The sequence below is a fragment of the Vigna umbellata genome, chromosome 6, assembly GCF_029865625.1.
Source record: "Vigna umbellata cultivar VRB3 chromosome 6, Vumbellata_1.0, whole genome shotgun sequence".
In the NCBI taxonomy this organism is placed as follows: domain Eukaryota; kingdom Viridiplantae; phylum Streptophyta; class Magnoliopsida; order Fabales; family Fabaceae; genus Vigna; species Vigna umbellata.
Window position 1 is genome coordinate 12,804,138 of NC_142170.1, and position 13,632 is coordinate 12,817,769.

Consider the following 13,632-nt stretch of genomic DNA (forward strand, 5'->3'; position numbering starts at 1 on the left):
ATTAAAGAACATTTATTGAGACTATCAACATGAAGAGAGAACAACCTTATCCTTGCACGAAGAGTGTATCAATTTACCAAAATTCCCAATTCATTACATATTATCTTGAGAACTTAACAGTCCAGGGATGAAAAAACGCTTGTATGCTTATCTTTCATCTTTACCAGTAATGCTTATCTCTTTAATATGGACAATTTTGCTTTGAAAATTTTTGTATAGTCTTTTTATATAGTATGGATAAATTGTGCATAAATCTTAACATTTAGTATGGGTTAATTGTGCATAAATGTGCAGGGATATTAACATTTGTATGCAGGTTGAGTTAGATATATACAGATGTATGAAGGAAAATGCAATAGTGATATGTAAATGAGGAAAGAGTTACTATTAGAAAGATCCACAGAAACATGTAAAGTCTAATATAGATAAATGGAATAACTCAAAATCTGAATTGCACTGCAACATAAAATATGATATATAATATTTTGAGTAGTGTTTTGTTGGATAATAATGAAGCTTTAGCATGCTTAAAAGGAATGAGATATCGTAATCTCATGTCCATATAAATATTTATTAATAAAAAAATATTGAGATAGAAGTTAATGGTGTTTTGACTTCTTGGAAAAAATATATGAGAAAAGAAAAAAAGAAAAAAAATTTCATTCTTGCTTTATGCATGGTCTTAGAAATCATTTTAAATACTTCAATAAAAATTTTCATGATTTAACAGGTAATCCACTTAAAAAAGTAATTGTTTTCAAAAGAAAATTCAGACATTTTATTAAAGATTTAAAACTTATTCATCACTAGATTAAGGAGGGTATGTTATTATCCTCTATCAAATAATACCTTTATCACCAGACACGTTCAGTCTATAGATTAAAAATATGATTTAATGAATAAAATTTAATAATTATTATTATTTTATTTTTAAAAATAAATGTTATATAAATATAAATATAAATATAAATATTATTATTATTATTATTATTATTATTATTATCATTAAGGTTATTATTATTATTAATTATTCATAATGTTACAAGACATTTATAGAAATATTTTAATAAAAGTAATCCATTAAAAATATAAAAATGTCCAGAATTTTAAATATGAAAAATAGTTAAACTTTGTGTGTATCCTAGTTTAATTTATAAATTGAAGTGTTTAATATATTTTTCAATTCAAATATGTAAATGAGAATATAATGGCAAACACATCATTTATTAAAAGTCAGGGATAAATTGGTAAAATATAATATAAGGATGTGGCTTTCTCTATTATGAGGAGATGGGTTTGATGCCCTCTATCCCACACCCATCCCCATAAATTCATAATGCCTTGAAACAAATGGTAAAAAATAATTCTGTGGACATTGCAAAATCATGTCTTCCAACAAGGGCTTTACATTCACAACCGAAATATCATCATGCAACTGCTCATAGCCATCATTGTACAGCCAAAGAGGTGTCTTGCTTCATTTTTATGAGATTGCTTTCAATGTTGCGCAGCACTGGCCTATAGCTGCAGTGTAGTTTTTCATATAAATGGACAATGTAAGAAATCAAAGGCTAGAATGAATGAATGCGTGGCTTTCGATATCACCAGAAAAATACAGAAAGAGAGAGAATCTTACAATCGTGTAAGACCGTCATATGCTTGCTTGAATTGTTCGAGTTGAGCAGAAAGCTGCATGACTTCTGCCGAGAGTGCCTCTGCTCTCCTCTGTTCCTTCACAAGTTGGCCCTGCCAAGCAAACAAAAATATGCAAATTTTTGAAGGCATGAACACCAATTTTAAAAAGTGTAGAGAACATACAGACCTCAATCAAATCCCCTGGAAAGTTCTCAGAAGAAAAATCAGAAAAATTGGATGCATCTCATTTTACAAGCGAACATTTGACCAATAAGATTTGATCCAACAAGTCAATGACATGAATTGACAACAAAGAGGGACAAAATATGTCATGCGCACAGTGTAACTAACCTTCATAGATGTCATCTCTTCTGTTGATCCCAAGGAAGGAATCTCATGTGCTCCGTTTTTAGAAGAGTCTGGCAAGCCCCTAGCCTGTTCGTTTCTCAAATTATTTAGAATCCCACGAAGCTCTTCATTTTGCTTAAGACACTCCATCACCTGAAGAATCATCATAGGTCAATACAGGTGATGATAACACTTTCTTGGTCTGGAACACTATCATGTTTGTTCATAAGATTATAATGAAAACTTCTAAATAAAAACAAAAGTCAACTCAGATATATCAATAGATGAATGTAATCTCAATGTTCATTTAAGCATTTTTTAATCTCTCTAAATATGACTAATTGATAATAGTCCTCCAATTCTTTTACTGATTTTCATCCTATTAAAATTTACAAGTGATGTATCATACATCTAGTCATGTCAGACTTGCAAACATTCTAATGTCATGACAGCAATAAATAGTGATGGGAACCATTTTAAAATAAATAGTTTTGTAAAGATTAATTGTTGGCATTTATTAGGATTAAAACCAAGTCAAGTCACATTTATAGGGAATTAAAACAAAGATTCAATCCTATAAAAATGAAATTACTTTCCCATAAATAACAATTATATATATATATAATAGATTTTAAGTCTATATCAACCCACAAACCGACTTGTAAGGTAAAGTTTGCACCCACTTATATATTGTGGATTGACCTTATCACTAGTTGATGTGGAACTTCCAATGCATCCTCTCATGTTGAGGTATATACATTTCATTCGTGGAACTGAATATTAATGGATACTCCGATAACAACTCGATAACAAGTGGAACAATAGACTTGATGACTTTGATATCATATTAAGAAATGGACTTTAAGCCTAACTCAACCTACAAAATCAGCCTTGTAAGGTGAGGTTTGCACTCACTTATATATTGTGAATTGATCTTATTATTAGTCAATATGAGATTTCTAACATATATATATATGTATATATATATATATATGTATATATATATATATATATATGTATATATATATATATATATATATATATATATATAAAAGCAAAAGGAGGTTTTGTATATATTGTCAAGTAAACCAAGATTTTGCACAACAAATAAAATTATTCAGCCCTGGCATATCAATAACTAGCAAAACATTTAACACAGATTTCAGTAATACAGAACCTTTGTACCAAATTTCTCCACCAGAGCACAAATTCGTCATCAAAATTTATTAACCGAATTTCATTAGTCAAAACTCTAAAGATCTACAGATTCCTGATTTTGAAAATTTTAGAAAAAAAAATCCTGTAAATAATGGTCGTACAGCCAAGACCTTACATGATCAAACTAGATTAGTAAACATAAATTATATTTGCTCAAATCCCTGATGCTGATTGTTACCTGGTTTTCCCATCTCATAGATGCTTGAATTGCCTCTTGGTATGAATTTGAAAGGTTGGAATTTTCCTCAAAAAGCCTCTCAATTTCTGTAGATTGTGAGTCAATCTGCCGTCAAGATGATAAATCAATCACTCCATGAGATGCCATTTACAAAGCAATGGTGATTTTCTTTTAGTAAGAGAACGTATACATCAAAATTTAGATAAAGAGACTTCACCTCCATTAGAAGTTTCTGCCTACTACTTTCCAGTCTTTCAATAGCTAAAGCCATATCATGCAACCGGATATCAAGTTTCTGCTTGTCTTCCTGAGATTTATTAAATTCAGACAAAATTAAACCAAAGCAAATTAGACATCAGTAAAAAGGCTGGATGATTATCAGACAACAAATACATTGGTTTGCAAAATGGGGTTGGGGTTAACAGTTTAGGTCATTCATCATCAACTGCCAAAACAGCCATGTCAAGCATATTTTGGCCATTACTTCTATACTTAGAAGAAATGGAACTGATTTCTGCTCTCCCCACGAAGATACAAGTAAAAGTCCAAAGCTCCCTATTCATCACTCACCTCCTATTTTCCATATTATAAATCATGCATAACTTTAACTAGACAACAGTCAACACAGATACTAGTAATTTTGCTAATAACTGGTCAATGGTTTGAATGAAATAGTAACTTAAATTTATTGCCAATAATTTGATAAGCTAACAGATAGAAAAATTGAAAATTCACTGAATAAATAATAAAGAAGTTTTTCTCACCAAAGAAAATGCTTTGGGAGCAGCTGGATCTGAGACTTCTGCAAAATATACATATCAAGGTCAATGCCATGTTAAAGTACACCAATTCAACAAGATGACGTATCAGGTTAAATGTATGTGAACTGGTATTGAAGTTGAACAGAGTCCATAAACATCATTGCTACAAAAATAGCCACTCAAAACTACGATGAAGAGTTTGTGGCATAAATAGATGGGCAGATGCTAGTAATAATCAACAAATAGTTAAAAGAAAAATGCTTCCACCATCTGCAATTTTGAAGAGCTTGAATTCATGCATACGCCATTAAGAATTAGGATACTAGGAAGCCATAAAGCATCAAAGAAGTGAAACTGATTATATAATGGATTGTTGGCATGCTAAGTTTCATTCAGCCAATACAAAGTTAATATAAATTATGCAAAAGTTTTCATTGGCAGAACCTGGAGCCACTATAGGTATTGACTTAAGTTTCTCTTCCAACTCCTCATTTTGAGACATCAATGAGGCACTGCGGGCCTGCTCTTTTGCTAATTGTTCCTGCTCCTGGTGCCTCAACAGTGATTCTCGCTATAAATTTTAATCACCATCAGACAAAAGGAAAAGAAATTAAAGAAAACATTCGAAAATGCCAATGACATAATCATAACACCACCTGCAGTTCCAGTTTTAAATCATCTAGCTCCTTTTGTAATCTTTGAATTTGAAAATGATCTGGTGGATTACCAAATGATGGAATTGTGCTAACTGTATTAGTCATTGATTGCTGCTGAATTAAGTTCAATTCTGCTCTTAATGCTGCTGCATCTTCCTCAGCCTAGACCAATATAGTCAATCACATTCTAAGTAAGAAAAAAAACGGTTCTTCATCAAAATGTTTTTTGTAAAATCAAGTCGCATACACGATATTGCTCATCTTCAGCTTCCTTAAGACGTTTTTTCAGGGTACGAAGCTGTGCTGAAAGGTCCTCCTGCACTAATATGTAAAGTTTAATCGGAATTGTGGAAGATTAAAAACAAGGTGAAGCAGTCCAGAAGGAATGAATAAAGGTTTGAATATAGTTACCCGTGCAACAACTGCGGCATCTTTTTCCATTGCAACATCTTTCAGAGCCTTACGTAGAGATGGCACTGTGTTTTGCTCCTGCATGAATCCGAGTGAGATTTAAAACTAGGGTACATAAATTTTAAAACTATTCCAATACCAATCCTCATCCATGAAGTGCTGTAGTAATTAGCTCTAAACTATGTTCTTGCTAACTCGGGGTTCATGCGTTCGAGAGGCAATATATTCTTCTTCATTAACAAAATTGTAACTCAAACTAAAAAAGAATTCATCATCACGTCCTTTTAGATTACCAGATCATTCAACTGCTTGCGCATTGCACCATTATCAGTTTCCATCGTCTGAAGCTGCGATAATAGACAAAAATACAATCAGCCCATGCTGTTCTTTTTCTTGAATAGACTTACAAATAAAGAAATAAACAGCACGTGTGCATTCAGATTGAATCTTCACCTTCAAAGTTATTTTCCTGTTTTCTTCCTCCAACTCGGTGTTCTTGTTTTGCAGACCTTTCAGTTGAGACAATAAAGCACTAAAATCTGTCTGTGAAAAGAGAATACGCGCAAAATCAATGCAGTTGAAATTCAGAAAACTTGCGTCCCTAAAAAATTAATTCGTATAGATGGAGATTAATCGTTGATCCATAGACAATATAATGAACGACATGATTAATAATGCAACAAAGATTTTACCTCAGAGAGCCTATTACCGCTCTCGGCCTTGTTCGCAAGCTCTGAAGGAAAGTAAAATTAGATTCGAATTGCAAAAAAGAAAAACGCACATAGAAATGAAGTAATAATAAAACAAAAATATATATGTACAAGAGATTCATAATATTGGAGGAAAATTCTGACCGGAGGTGCTGGGAACCTTGGTTAAATCTGCTCCCGAAGAGGTTTTGCTCAATCTCTCTGCCGCTCTCTTTTGGCGAATTTCCTCCAACTGTGGATGCGATTAATTATCCGATTCAACAACAACAATAACCACGATGATAAATGAACAACGATCGAATACAGAAAAAAACGAAAAGAGAAGTGGAGAAATGGAGATAGGTTGCTAGGAATGTACCGTTCGTCGACCAAGAGATGCATGACGCGCCTCCATTGTTACCGATGGAATGGGGACGGAATGTTCGTCTGCCTCTTCGCCGAGACGCGAGTAGTTTTATAATTTTACTTTTTTCTGTTACAATTAAGCTTTATGTTATTTGATCATCAATTGTGTCTGGGTGGTGTAGTTGGTTATCACGCTAGTCTCACACACTAGAGGTCCCCGGTTCGAACCCGGGCTCAGACAGGATGAAAGTTTATTTTTCAATTATATTTTATTCATGTCAAAATTAAGAAATATGTTTTAATAAATTAATATCATTCAACTAATTGAAACATAAAATATATTTAGACTATTATTATTATATTATACAATTAGGAATTAGTTATGTTTTTTAATTCGTTTATTTTAAAAAATTCAGATTTACTCTTTTTTTTTTTCGTTTCTTGTTATAGAAAATACTTCTTAGAAAGTAAAAAAGTACGACGTGTTTAAAAAATACTTTTGGAACCTAAAAAAACAGTATTTTATAAAAAAAACAATACATTCTAACATGTTAAAAACTAGAAAAATGTTTAACTGAGTACTTTTTGAAACCCCATCTTTACATTTCATAATATTATTTTGTTTTCAAAAGTTATTTTCAAGGACAAAAATATTTTCAGATTTTTGTATTTGAAGTAAACTACATAGTTGGGCTTTAGTCAGTAATTAAAGTCCAAAAATCAGGCCCGTCCAAAAAGGCCGGGATCAAAGCCCTTCCTCCCATAAAACTTGAGTTTGAAAATGCGAACTCTGACGTTCCGGCCATAATCGATTGTAGTTAAACGCAAGGTGAAGGAGGCGAGAATCAGAAGATGAAGAAGGAAGACACGGTAAAACTGATCAGCGCGGAGGGTTTTGAATTTGTGGTCGACAAAGAAGCTGCAATGGTTTCACAGACCATACATAACATGCTTACTTCTCCAGGTTTGATATTATGTTTTATTAAATTGCCCCTTTTCACCGCAATTAGGGTTCCAAATTTCATTATACACATAATGATCGTTTCTTTCACAGGGAGTTTCTCTGAGAGGCAGCACGGCGAAGTTACCTTTCCCGAGATTAGTACCACCATTCTGGAGAAGATTTGCCAGTACTTTTATTGGCATCTACAATTTGCCAGGTTTTCCTTTTTCTCTCTTCGCTGTTGCAACATTGCCGAATACGATGTTTCTTTCGTTTTTTACTAGTCATTTAATATGATTTTTCTTTCGTTTTTTACTAGTCATTTAATATGATGTTTCTTTCGTTTTTTACCAGTCATTTAAGTGTGTAATGAATATGAATTTTGGTGTATCAAAAGCCTTAAGTGTATTTTCAGTTATTCACAATTCATGGTAGGTTGTATTGGGAGCAACCTATTACCTTGACATGCAATAGTGATGTTATTGAATTTCCTCCCAACAACGGAGTGGGTAATGGGTCTGCCGAGTTCTACTTACTGCCAATTAGCTACAAAATAGATCCATAGTGTTTGACTTTGCGGATCATTTTTTTTAGTTTTTGGTTCTCAGAGAAAAAGAATTTTCCTGAGTACTGAAGTGCAGCGTAATGACAGCGCCTTGATGAAATCGTGTAAATTGTGACATAAAGATCTAGTATTTAGCATGTTTAATAACCATTTTGCTAGTTTGTCTGTGCATAAACAATACACATTCCGTTCAATTTTGATTTGTGCATATCATTATGAGGTAGTTTTGTGTCAGCACAAAAGTTTGGATCATTCAGAACTGTGAGGAAGGTGACTATAGTTAGTTGAATTATTTGATTCTATGAAGTAATCCTGGATTATAAGCTTTACAGTGTACAAAATTCTTTTATTATGTTACCTTCTTCCATCATGCATATCAATCTTTGCTCAATTCTGAGTTCCCATTTTGTGTGTAGTATAGCTGCATATTCACTCACATCCAATTTTTTTATAAATGGTTTAAATATTTACTTCAAAGAAGGCTCCGGGGGAGGATGACCTCCGTATTGTGTACCTTTTTTGAGTGTTTTATGAAAAGAAGAAATAGTGGAACGAATTGATTATAACAACTACAAGTTGAACTACACTTGAGTTAAAAATAATTGAAGAACCAAAATTCACACTTTGTGGGAGACTAAAGATGCAAATTAATTATAGTTTATCCAAGGGTGAAACAATGTCATTGATCGTTGAACTAGTATATTGTCGCTTTTCTATATTTTAAAATAGTCATGCATTATTTATAATTTTGAAATTACTGTGCAATTTTAAAATATTATTACATAGTTTTACCAATTTAAGTGGTTGTCCACTCATTTAGTAAAATATCAGTAGATTGCTGTGATCGGATGAGTATGATTGATAGTTTTTGTTTTGCAAGTATTATATTACTTTGGGAAACTTTGATCCGAAATCTCTCATTTTATCTCGTGCTAATGTCTATGAAAATAGCTGTATTATTGACTTGAGATGTTGCTCTTACTAGTGGGAAGGAAACGGAATTTCCCATTGAACCTGAGTTAACTCTAGAGCTAATGATGGCTGCCAATTACCTCCATACATAAGCATTTTACTTCCCCAAGGTGATAGTTCTTCGTCCTCATCGTAAGCCTATATTATTCTCCTGGAGTCTAACAAATAATAGTAGTATTTTTTGTCATGTTGATTTTTGCTGTTTTTGTTCATGCAGATGGAATTATTACTTGGTTAGGATTTCAAAGAACGTATTATAATTGCCATTTGGAACTGTCTTTTATGGAACTAAGTACATATGTAATTTGTATAATTTACTTATTGTTAGACTAAGTTTTCATCACTCTGATGTACGAGTGGCTCTAAGATGCCGTCTGTTGATGTTGCTGTATAAATCAACTTGTTAAAAATTTACTAACATCAAAATGCTGTTTTAAAGGCCATTACAATTACAACAGTGTAGACATTGTTATTCAAACAAGCAAACGAAATTCGCTCAGTTCTGAGGTATGATTGAACGTGAAATGGATATGAGAGAGTTGAAAAAACAGAGTTTAACGGGACTGTGGGTAGAAAATAAAAATTCTATTTCCTTTATTTAGAATTATAAAATGTTGTCTTATTTTTAATTTTTTTCCTTAAGTTTTAAATGGTAAAATTAAAAACAATTTCACTATTTTCTAATTTCCTTTTTTCCTGTACCAATTTCATGTAAAAAAAAATGACATTTTCCTTCATTCCATGTTTTTATTTCCCTCTACTTTGCTCTGTTAGCTAATATTTATCCAATGCCTCCTGCTGTGTCCCATAAGTTAAGCGTCATTCACCAGCCACTTGGATTTCTTTAGTACGACAGAAAGAAGGCCAGCTTTATATGATAGCGACAGTCTCTTTGACTGAAAACAAAACCTCAATTGCAATGGACATTTCTTTTTCAAGCAGTAACTTAGTTCTTTTATCGTAAAAAAATCAAAATTGCATCGATGAGAATTAATTTTGAAATAAATGAGATTTTATTACTGATATTTTGTAATCAGTTAATCACTAACTAAAATTACCAGAAAATATATTTATTACTTTTTAAAACATTATTCTCAAAGACTCATTTTTTTACGGTTTAATGTCTCAATAGGTCAAACGGCGTTAATGAATGTGTGACGTGGCCTGAGAACAGTATTGACACGTGTAAGGCCACGTCACACATTCATTAACGCCGTTTGATGAAATTGACGGAAAGGAATTATTTGCATCAAATTAACAAAAATAAGAACCCAATTAATACGTCAAAATAAAGGGATTTATTTCAAATTCTGAACAAAAATAGGGACCTATTGAGACATTAAACCTATTTTTACCATCTGTTAAAATCATTTAATCAAAATCTAAACAAATGAACCAGGAACGCGGTCAATTCTCTGAACGTCTTGGGTTGGGACCTAGAATAAATTGTCGATTTTTCAGAACTTAAAAAATACATATTAATAAGTACTAATAGTATAAAGTACATTCCGATCACATTCATCAATCAGAATTTATAAAAAAAATTAATTTTTGCACGGCTCATATAATTTGAAGTTCTTAAAACAGAAATGAGGGTGAATAGATTGCATAAGATTTTCGATGCATGATAGCGTGGTGTTTCAAAAGCTGTGGTAATGTGCTTAGATAGGGTACCGTGCAAGGATCAGCATTACGAAAGGTAGTAGACTTTCGTTGTAGTAGTTGCTTGTGACCTAAGGAAAAGCTTGTCGCCTAGGCTTAACTATGAAACTGCCTTAAGAATTAAGATATCATGTAAGCATGTGCGAGGACGGTGGTAGCTTAGTACTTAATGATTAATTTGTTTGACTTCACAAAAACACTCGTCAGTAGCAACAAGCTTCTCCTTTTGTTTTTTTCTCTCCAATATTCTGATACTAATTTACTAACCTCATGGTTGGTATTCACAGAAATGGTTCTCATGCATTGAACCTGATATGCAAAGAAAGAGTCTCTCATAAGCGGCCACCATCTTTGTTGCAGTGAACAGTTGCAAACCTCTTTGCATCGCAACCTGACCTTTCTTGTTCAGAACATCTCTTCCACTAATCCATAACTCATATATAGCCCTCTTCAGATCACTCACCGTTGGTGAAAATGTGTAACCCATTTCATTGCCTACAACTACAGACCCTGCAATGCTTGCAAGCCTAGTAGCCATCACTGGCTTCCCACTTAGCATGGCTTCTAGCAAAGTGTGATCCAAACCTTGTGCTCTTAAAGTGGGGTTTACAAAAATGTCAATAGCATTATAGAAACATGCCAATTCAGCTTGTTCCAAGGGTCCCAGAACCAACATATTTGCCCCAAGATCTCTGTATCTTGCACCCCAAGGACCATCTCCTGCAACCACAACCATGCTACTCTCTTGGAAACTGCTGTTTTCTGCAATTATCTGCTTCAAAGCTTCAAACATCAAAGGGTGCCCCTTGTCCTTGACTAACCTCCCAGCCAGTCCTATCACTAATGACTTTGTACCCGGAATTCCGTGCCTCTTCTTGAATTCATTTCCCTTGGAAACATCTGATCTGAAAACCTGTTCGTCCACGCCATTTAGAATAATATGGACCCTTTCTTCCGGAATCATATAGACCCTCTTTAGGATATCACCTGCATGATCACTGGTGGCAACGTGATGAGCATAATTTGGGAAGAACTTGACCTCTTCAACGACCTTTACAGGTCTTTCAGTCAAAGCCTTTGTCTGAGGTTCCTGGGGTGTTCTAAGGAGTTCTTGAATGATATCAGAATGAAATGTCTCGTATGCAATCCCATGCCAAGTGACGGCCAAATTACTAACATATCGAGATCTTGTGTGCCTAAGTCCAACACTCTCCGTGTGAACAACGTCAAATGGTTTACCAGATGAGTTTTCTGCTTGAAACTGCTCCCAAACCGAAGCTTGGTCGAGGTAACCAGCAGGTGATGGTTTGGAGAAGTGAAAGTGTAAGTTGTTGAAGGAATAGTTGGTCGAAGAAGAGTCTGTGTAAGTGGTGAATACGTGAAGATCATGGCCTCTTTTAGCAAGACCGAGATGGAGTGTGAGGGCGTGGCGTTCAAGCCCACCTGCACGAGACTTGTGTGGCCATTTCCTGACAAAAAGTGCAATCTTAAGAAGCTTTGAAGGTGGCTCTGAGGAGAACACAAGATGGTTCCATGCAAAGGGATATGAAAGGAGGTTGATTGGTAGGTTTTGCTTTTGTACAAGTGCTTGGTATGGTGAATGACACTGGCTGCAACAGTGGCTCCAAGACAGAGATAAGATTATAGAGCATATGGAAAGGATTACCACAACGTAACAGAAATATTGAAAACTGAATATAGAACTTCGATCCTTTGCCATGGACATTTGATTTCAGGAAAGGAACGTTTAGTATTAGATGAGAAAGAGACAATATTAGCATGATTACTTTAAAGCACGAACATAGGGGACAAGAAAGTAGAAACCAAGAAACCTATCACATGCTGCCTAGGCCTCAGCACAATGAGGTTATGGACTTCTAATACTTTAGCAAGTCATGAATATCATTAAGCTTGCTTCAATAGCACTGTTGCTTTATGAAAAAGTAGCTCCAGCAAACCAGTTTTAATTTTTATTTTTTTACCAAAATAATAATAATAATAGCTTAATTATATATTATAAACACTTATTAATGAGTGAGGTTATCAATGGCTTTGACACATTTTTTTTATCTTAGCGCAATTCATGTATATGCCATGAGAAATGGAACATGGGAAGATACAATACAAGGTGATGAAATTTTATTCATATCTGAAATAAATTAAGGTTCCATATGTTAATCTCAAGTTACACAACTTTCTTTCATATATTCATATGCATACACGTGAAACTTTATAATTTTTCTTTCTCTTATTTTTATTCAAATTCTTATTTAGATTCGTAAGATAATATTAGTTAAGAAAGATGGAACATTCTATTTATTTATTTATTTTGCATCAAAGTGTTTACTATTGAACACACTCGACCATTCTTTGTACTAACTTAAACGTCATTCTTACTAACTCTTGAATTACCTAAAATTAGAGAGCAGCTACTTTTTTTTTATCATTTTTTTGACTTAATAAACTTTTTTAATTGGCTTTATTTAAAATAATCTTTTATTTATGATATATTTGTGGTCTGCGTATGTTATATGATCACATCAGTATGTGATTCATGAGTAGAGTGTATAATTGGACTAATGAAAAAGCGTGAGGAACATTTCCAAGTGCATAAATAGACCTGAGTCTGGTCAGCTCAACTTATCAATAACTGGAGTAGTAGGTGTGACTCATGCTCTCTGCCCTATTCTAATGTTATCATCCTCCAAACTAACCCATTTTACACTCTATATTTACCTACTCTGATCATACCATTTCTGCTACCCTCCCATATATTAATTCTTACATCATCTGTGATTTTCCCACACCAGAAAGTATGCAACTGTGCCACGATGATGTCAATCTCATATGTAATCTTAAGATTTTCATCGTTAGCTGTCCAGACTGTGACAAGAACAAATATCACTAAATAACTTCAAAACAAAGTTTTTCTTCTTCTTTTTGTCTAACAACATTCAATACAAATACAACCAGTCTTAGCAGGAAATTATCTTTATGGAATTGTTTTTGCAATACCCTTTATCCCTCTCTCATCATTGATTCAAAGTCTGTTCTTAATTCGGTCAACATCAATCATTGATTGGCTTTTTGACTTTCGCAGGGAACACCAAATTTAGTAGCTAACTAATAGAAATACACAGACATTATTTGAGCTCATTAATAGCTTGCATGTGTGATTTGATCAGTACAGAATAGTAACAGAAGGAGCACACATTAGTTTAGCTTCCA

The 13,632-nt window shown here is 33.5% G+C and overlaps 3 protein-coding genes and 1 non-coding gene across 5 annotated transcripts; 2 read left to right on the forward strand and 2 right to left on the reverse strand.

The window, feature by feature from the left end:
* Positions 1-1,205: 1,205 nt before the first annotated feature.
* Positions 1,206-6,401, reverse strand: LOC124825190 (myosin heavy chain-like protein). The gene is made up of 15 exons (XM_047297742.2): positions 6,276-6,401; positions 6,062-6,149; positions 5,900-5,940; positions 5,661-5,750; positions 5,501-5,554; positions 5,208-5,285; positions 5,044-5,112; positions 4,797-4,958; positions 4,585-4,711; positions 4,144-4,181; positions 3,597-3,686; positions 3,380-3,484; positions 1,987-2,136; positions 1,637-1,746; positions 1,206-1,524 (listed from the first exon to the last, which is right to left on the reverse strand). The coding sequence occupies exons 1-15, from the start codon at positions 6,309-6,311 to the stop codon at positions 1,449-1,451; spliced, it is 1,314 nt and encodes a 437-aa protein (XP_047153698.1). The 5' UTR covers positions 6,312-6,401; the 3' UTR covers positions 1,206-1,448.
* Positions 6,402-6,429: 28 nt separating this feature from the next.
* On the forward strand, positions 6,430-6,503 carry TRNAV-CAC (transfer RNA valine (anticodon CAC)). Its single transcript has one exon. It is a non-coding gene; the product is annotated as a tRNA-Val (tRNA).
* A 541-nt stretch (positions 6,504-7,044) lies between these two features.
* Positions 7,045-9,241, forward strand: LOC124825191 (BTB/POZ domain-containing protein). Of its 2 annotated transcripts, none has more exons than XM_047297745.2 (4): positions 7,045-7,226; positions 7,317-7,422; positions 8,756-8,874; positions 8,960-9,241. In XM_047297745.2, exons 1-3 carry the CDS (start codon positions 7,115-7,117, stop codon positions 8,832-8,834), a joined length of 297 nt encoding a protein of 98 aa, XP_047153701.1. In that variant the 5' UTR covers positions 7,045-7,114; the 3' UTR covers positions 8,835-8,874; positions 8,960-9,241. The 2 variants fall into 2 exon arrangements, with proteins under 2 accessions (XP_047153701.1, XP_047153699.1); XM_047297743.2 differs by having other exon boundaries at positions 8,756-8,852.
* Positions 9,242-10,202: 961 nt separating this feature from the next.
* LOC124825192 (UDP-Glycosyltransferase superfamily protein) lies at positions 10,203-12,529 on the reverse strand. Its single transcript, XM_047297746.2, has one exon. It carries the CDS (start codon positions 12,128-12,130, stop codon positions 10,673-10,675), a length of 1,458 nt encoding a protein of 485 aa, XP_047153702.2. The 5' UTR covers positions 12,131-12,529; the 3' UTR covers positions 10,203-10,672.
* Positions 12,530-13,632: the final 1,103 nt, after the last annotated feature.

Bases quoted from the DNA above. Each gene is read 5' to 3' on its own strand.
- LOC124825190 (XM_047297742.2), bottom strand. From the start codon at position 6,311: ATGGAGGCGCGTCATGCATCTCTTGGTCGACGAACG. The intron at 5,555-5,660 runs GTGAAGATTCAA...CTATTATCGCAG, and splicing joins ACAGGAAAATAACTTTGAAG to CTTCAGACGATGGAAACTGA. The intron at 4,182-4,584 runs GTTCTGCCAATG...TATATTTTGCAG, and splicing joins AATACCTATAGTGGCTCCAG to AAGTCTCAGATCCAGCTGCT.
- LOC124825191 (XM_047297745.2), top strand. From the start codon at position 7,115: ATGAAGAAGGAAGACACGGTAAAACTGATCAGCGCGGAGGGTTTTGAA. The intron at 7,227-7,316 runs GTTTGATATTAT...TTTCTTTCACAG, and splicing joins TAACATGCTTACTTCTCCAG to GGAGTTTCTCTGAGAGGCAG. The intron at 7,423-8,755 runs GTTTTCCTTTTT...TGCTCTTACTAG, and splicing joins TGGCATCTACAATTTGCCAG to TGGGAAGGAAACGGAATTTC.
- LOC124825192 (XM_047297746.2), bottom strand. From the start codon at position 12,130: ATGTCCATGGCAAAGGATCGAAGTTCTATATTCAGTTTTCAATATTTC.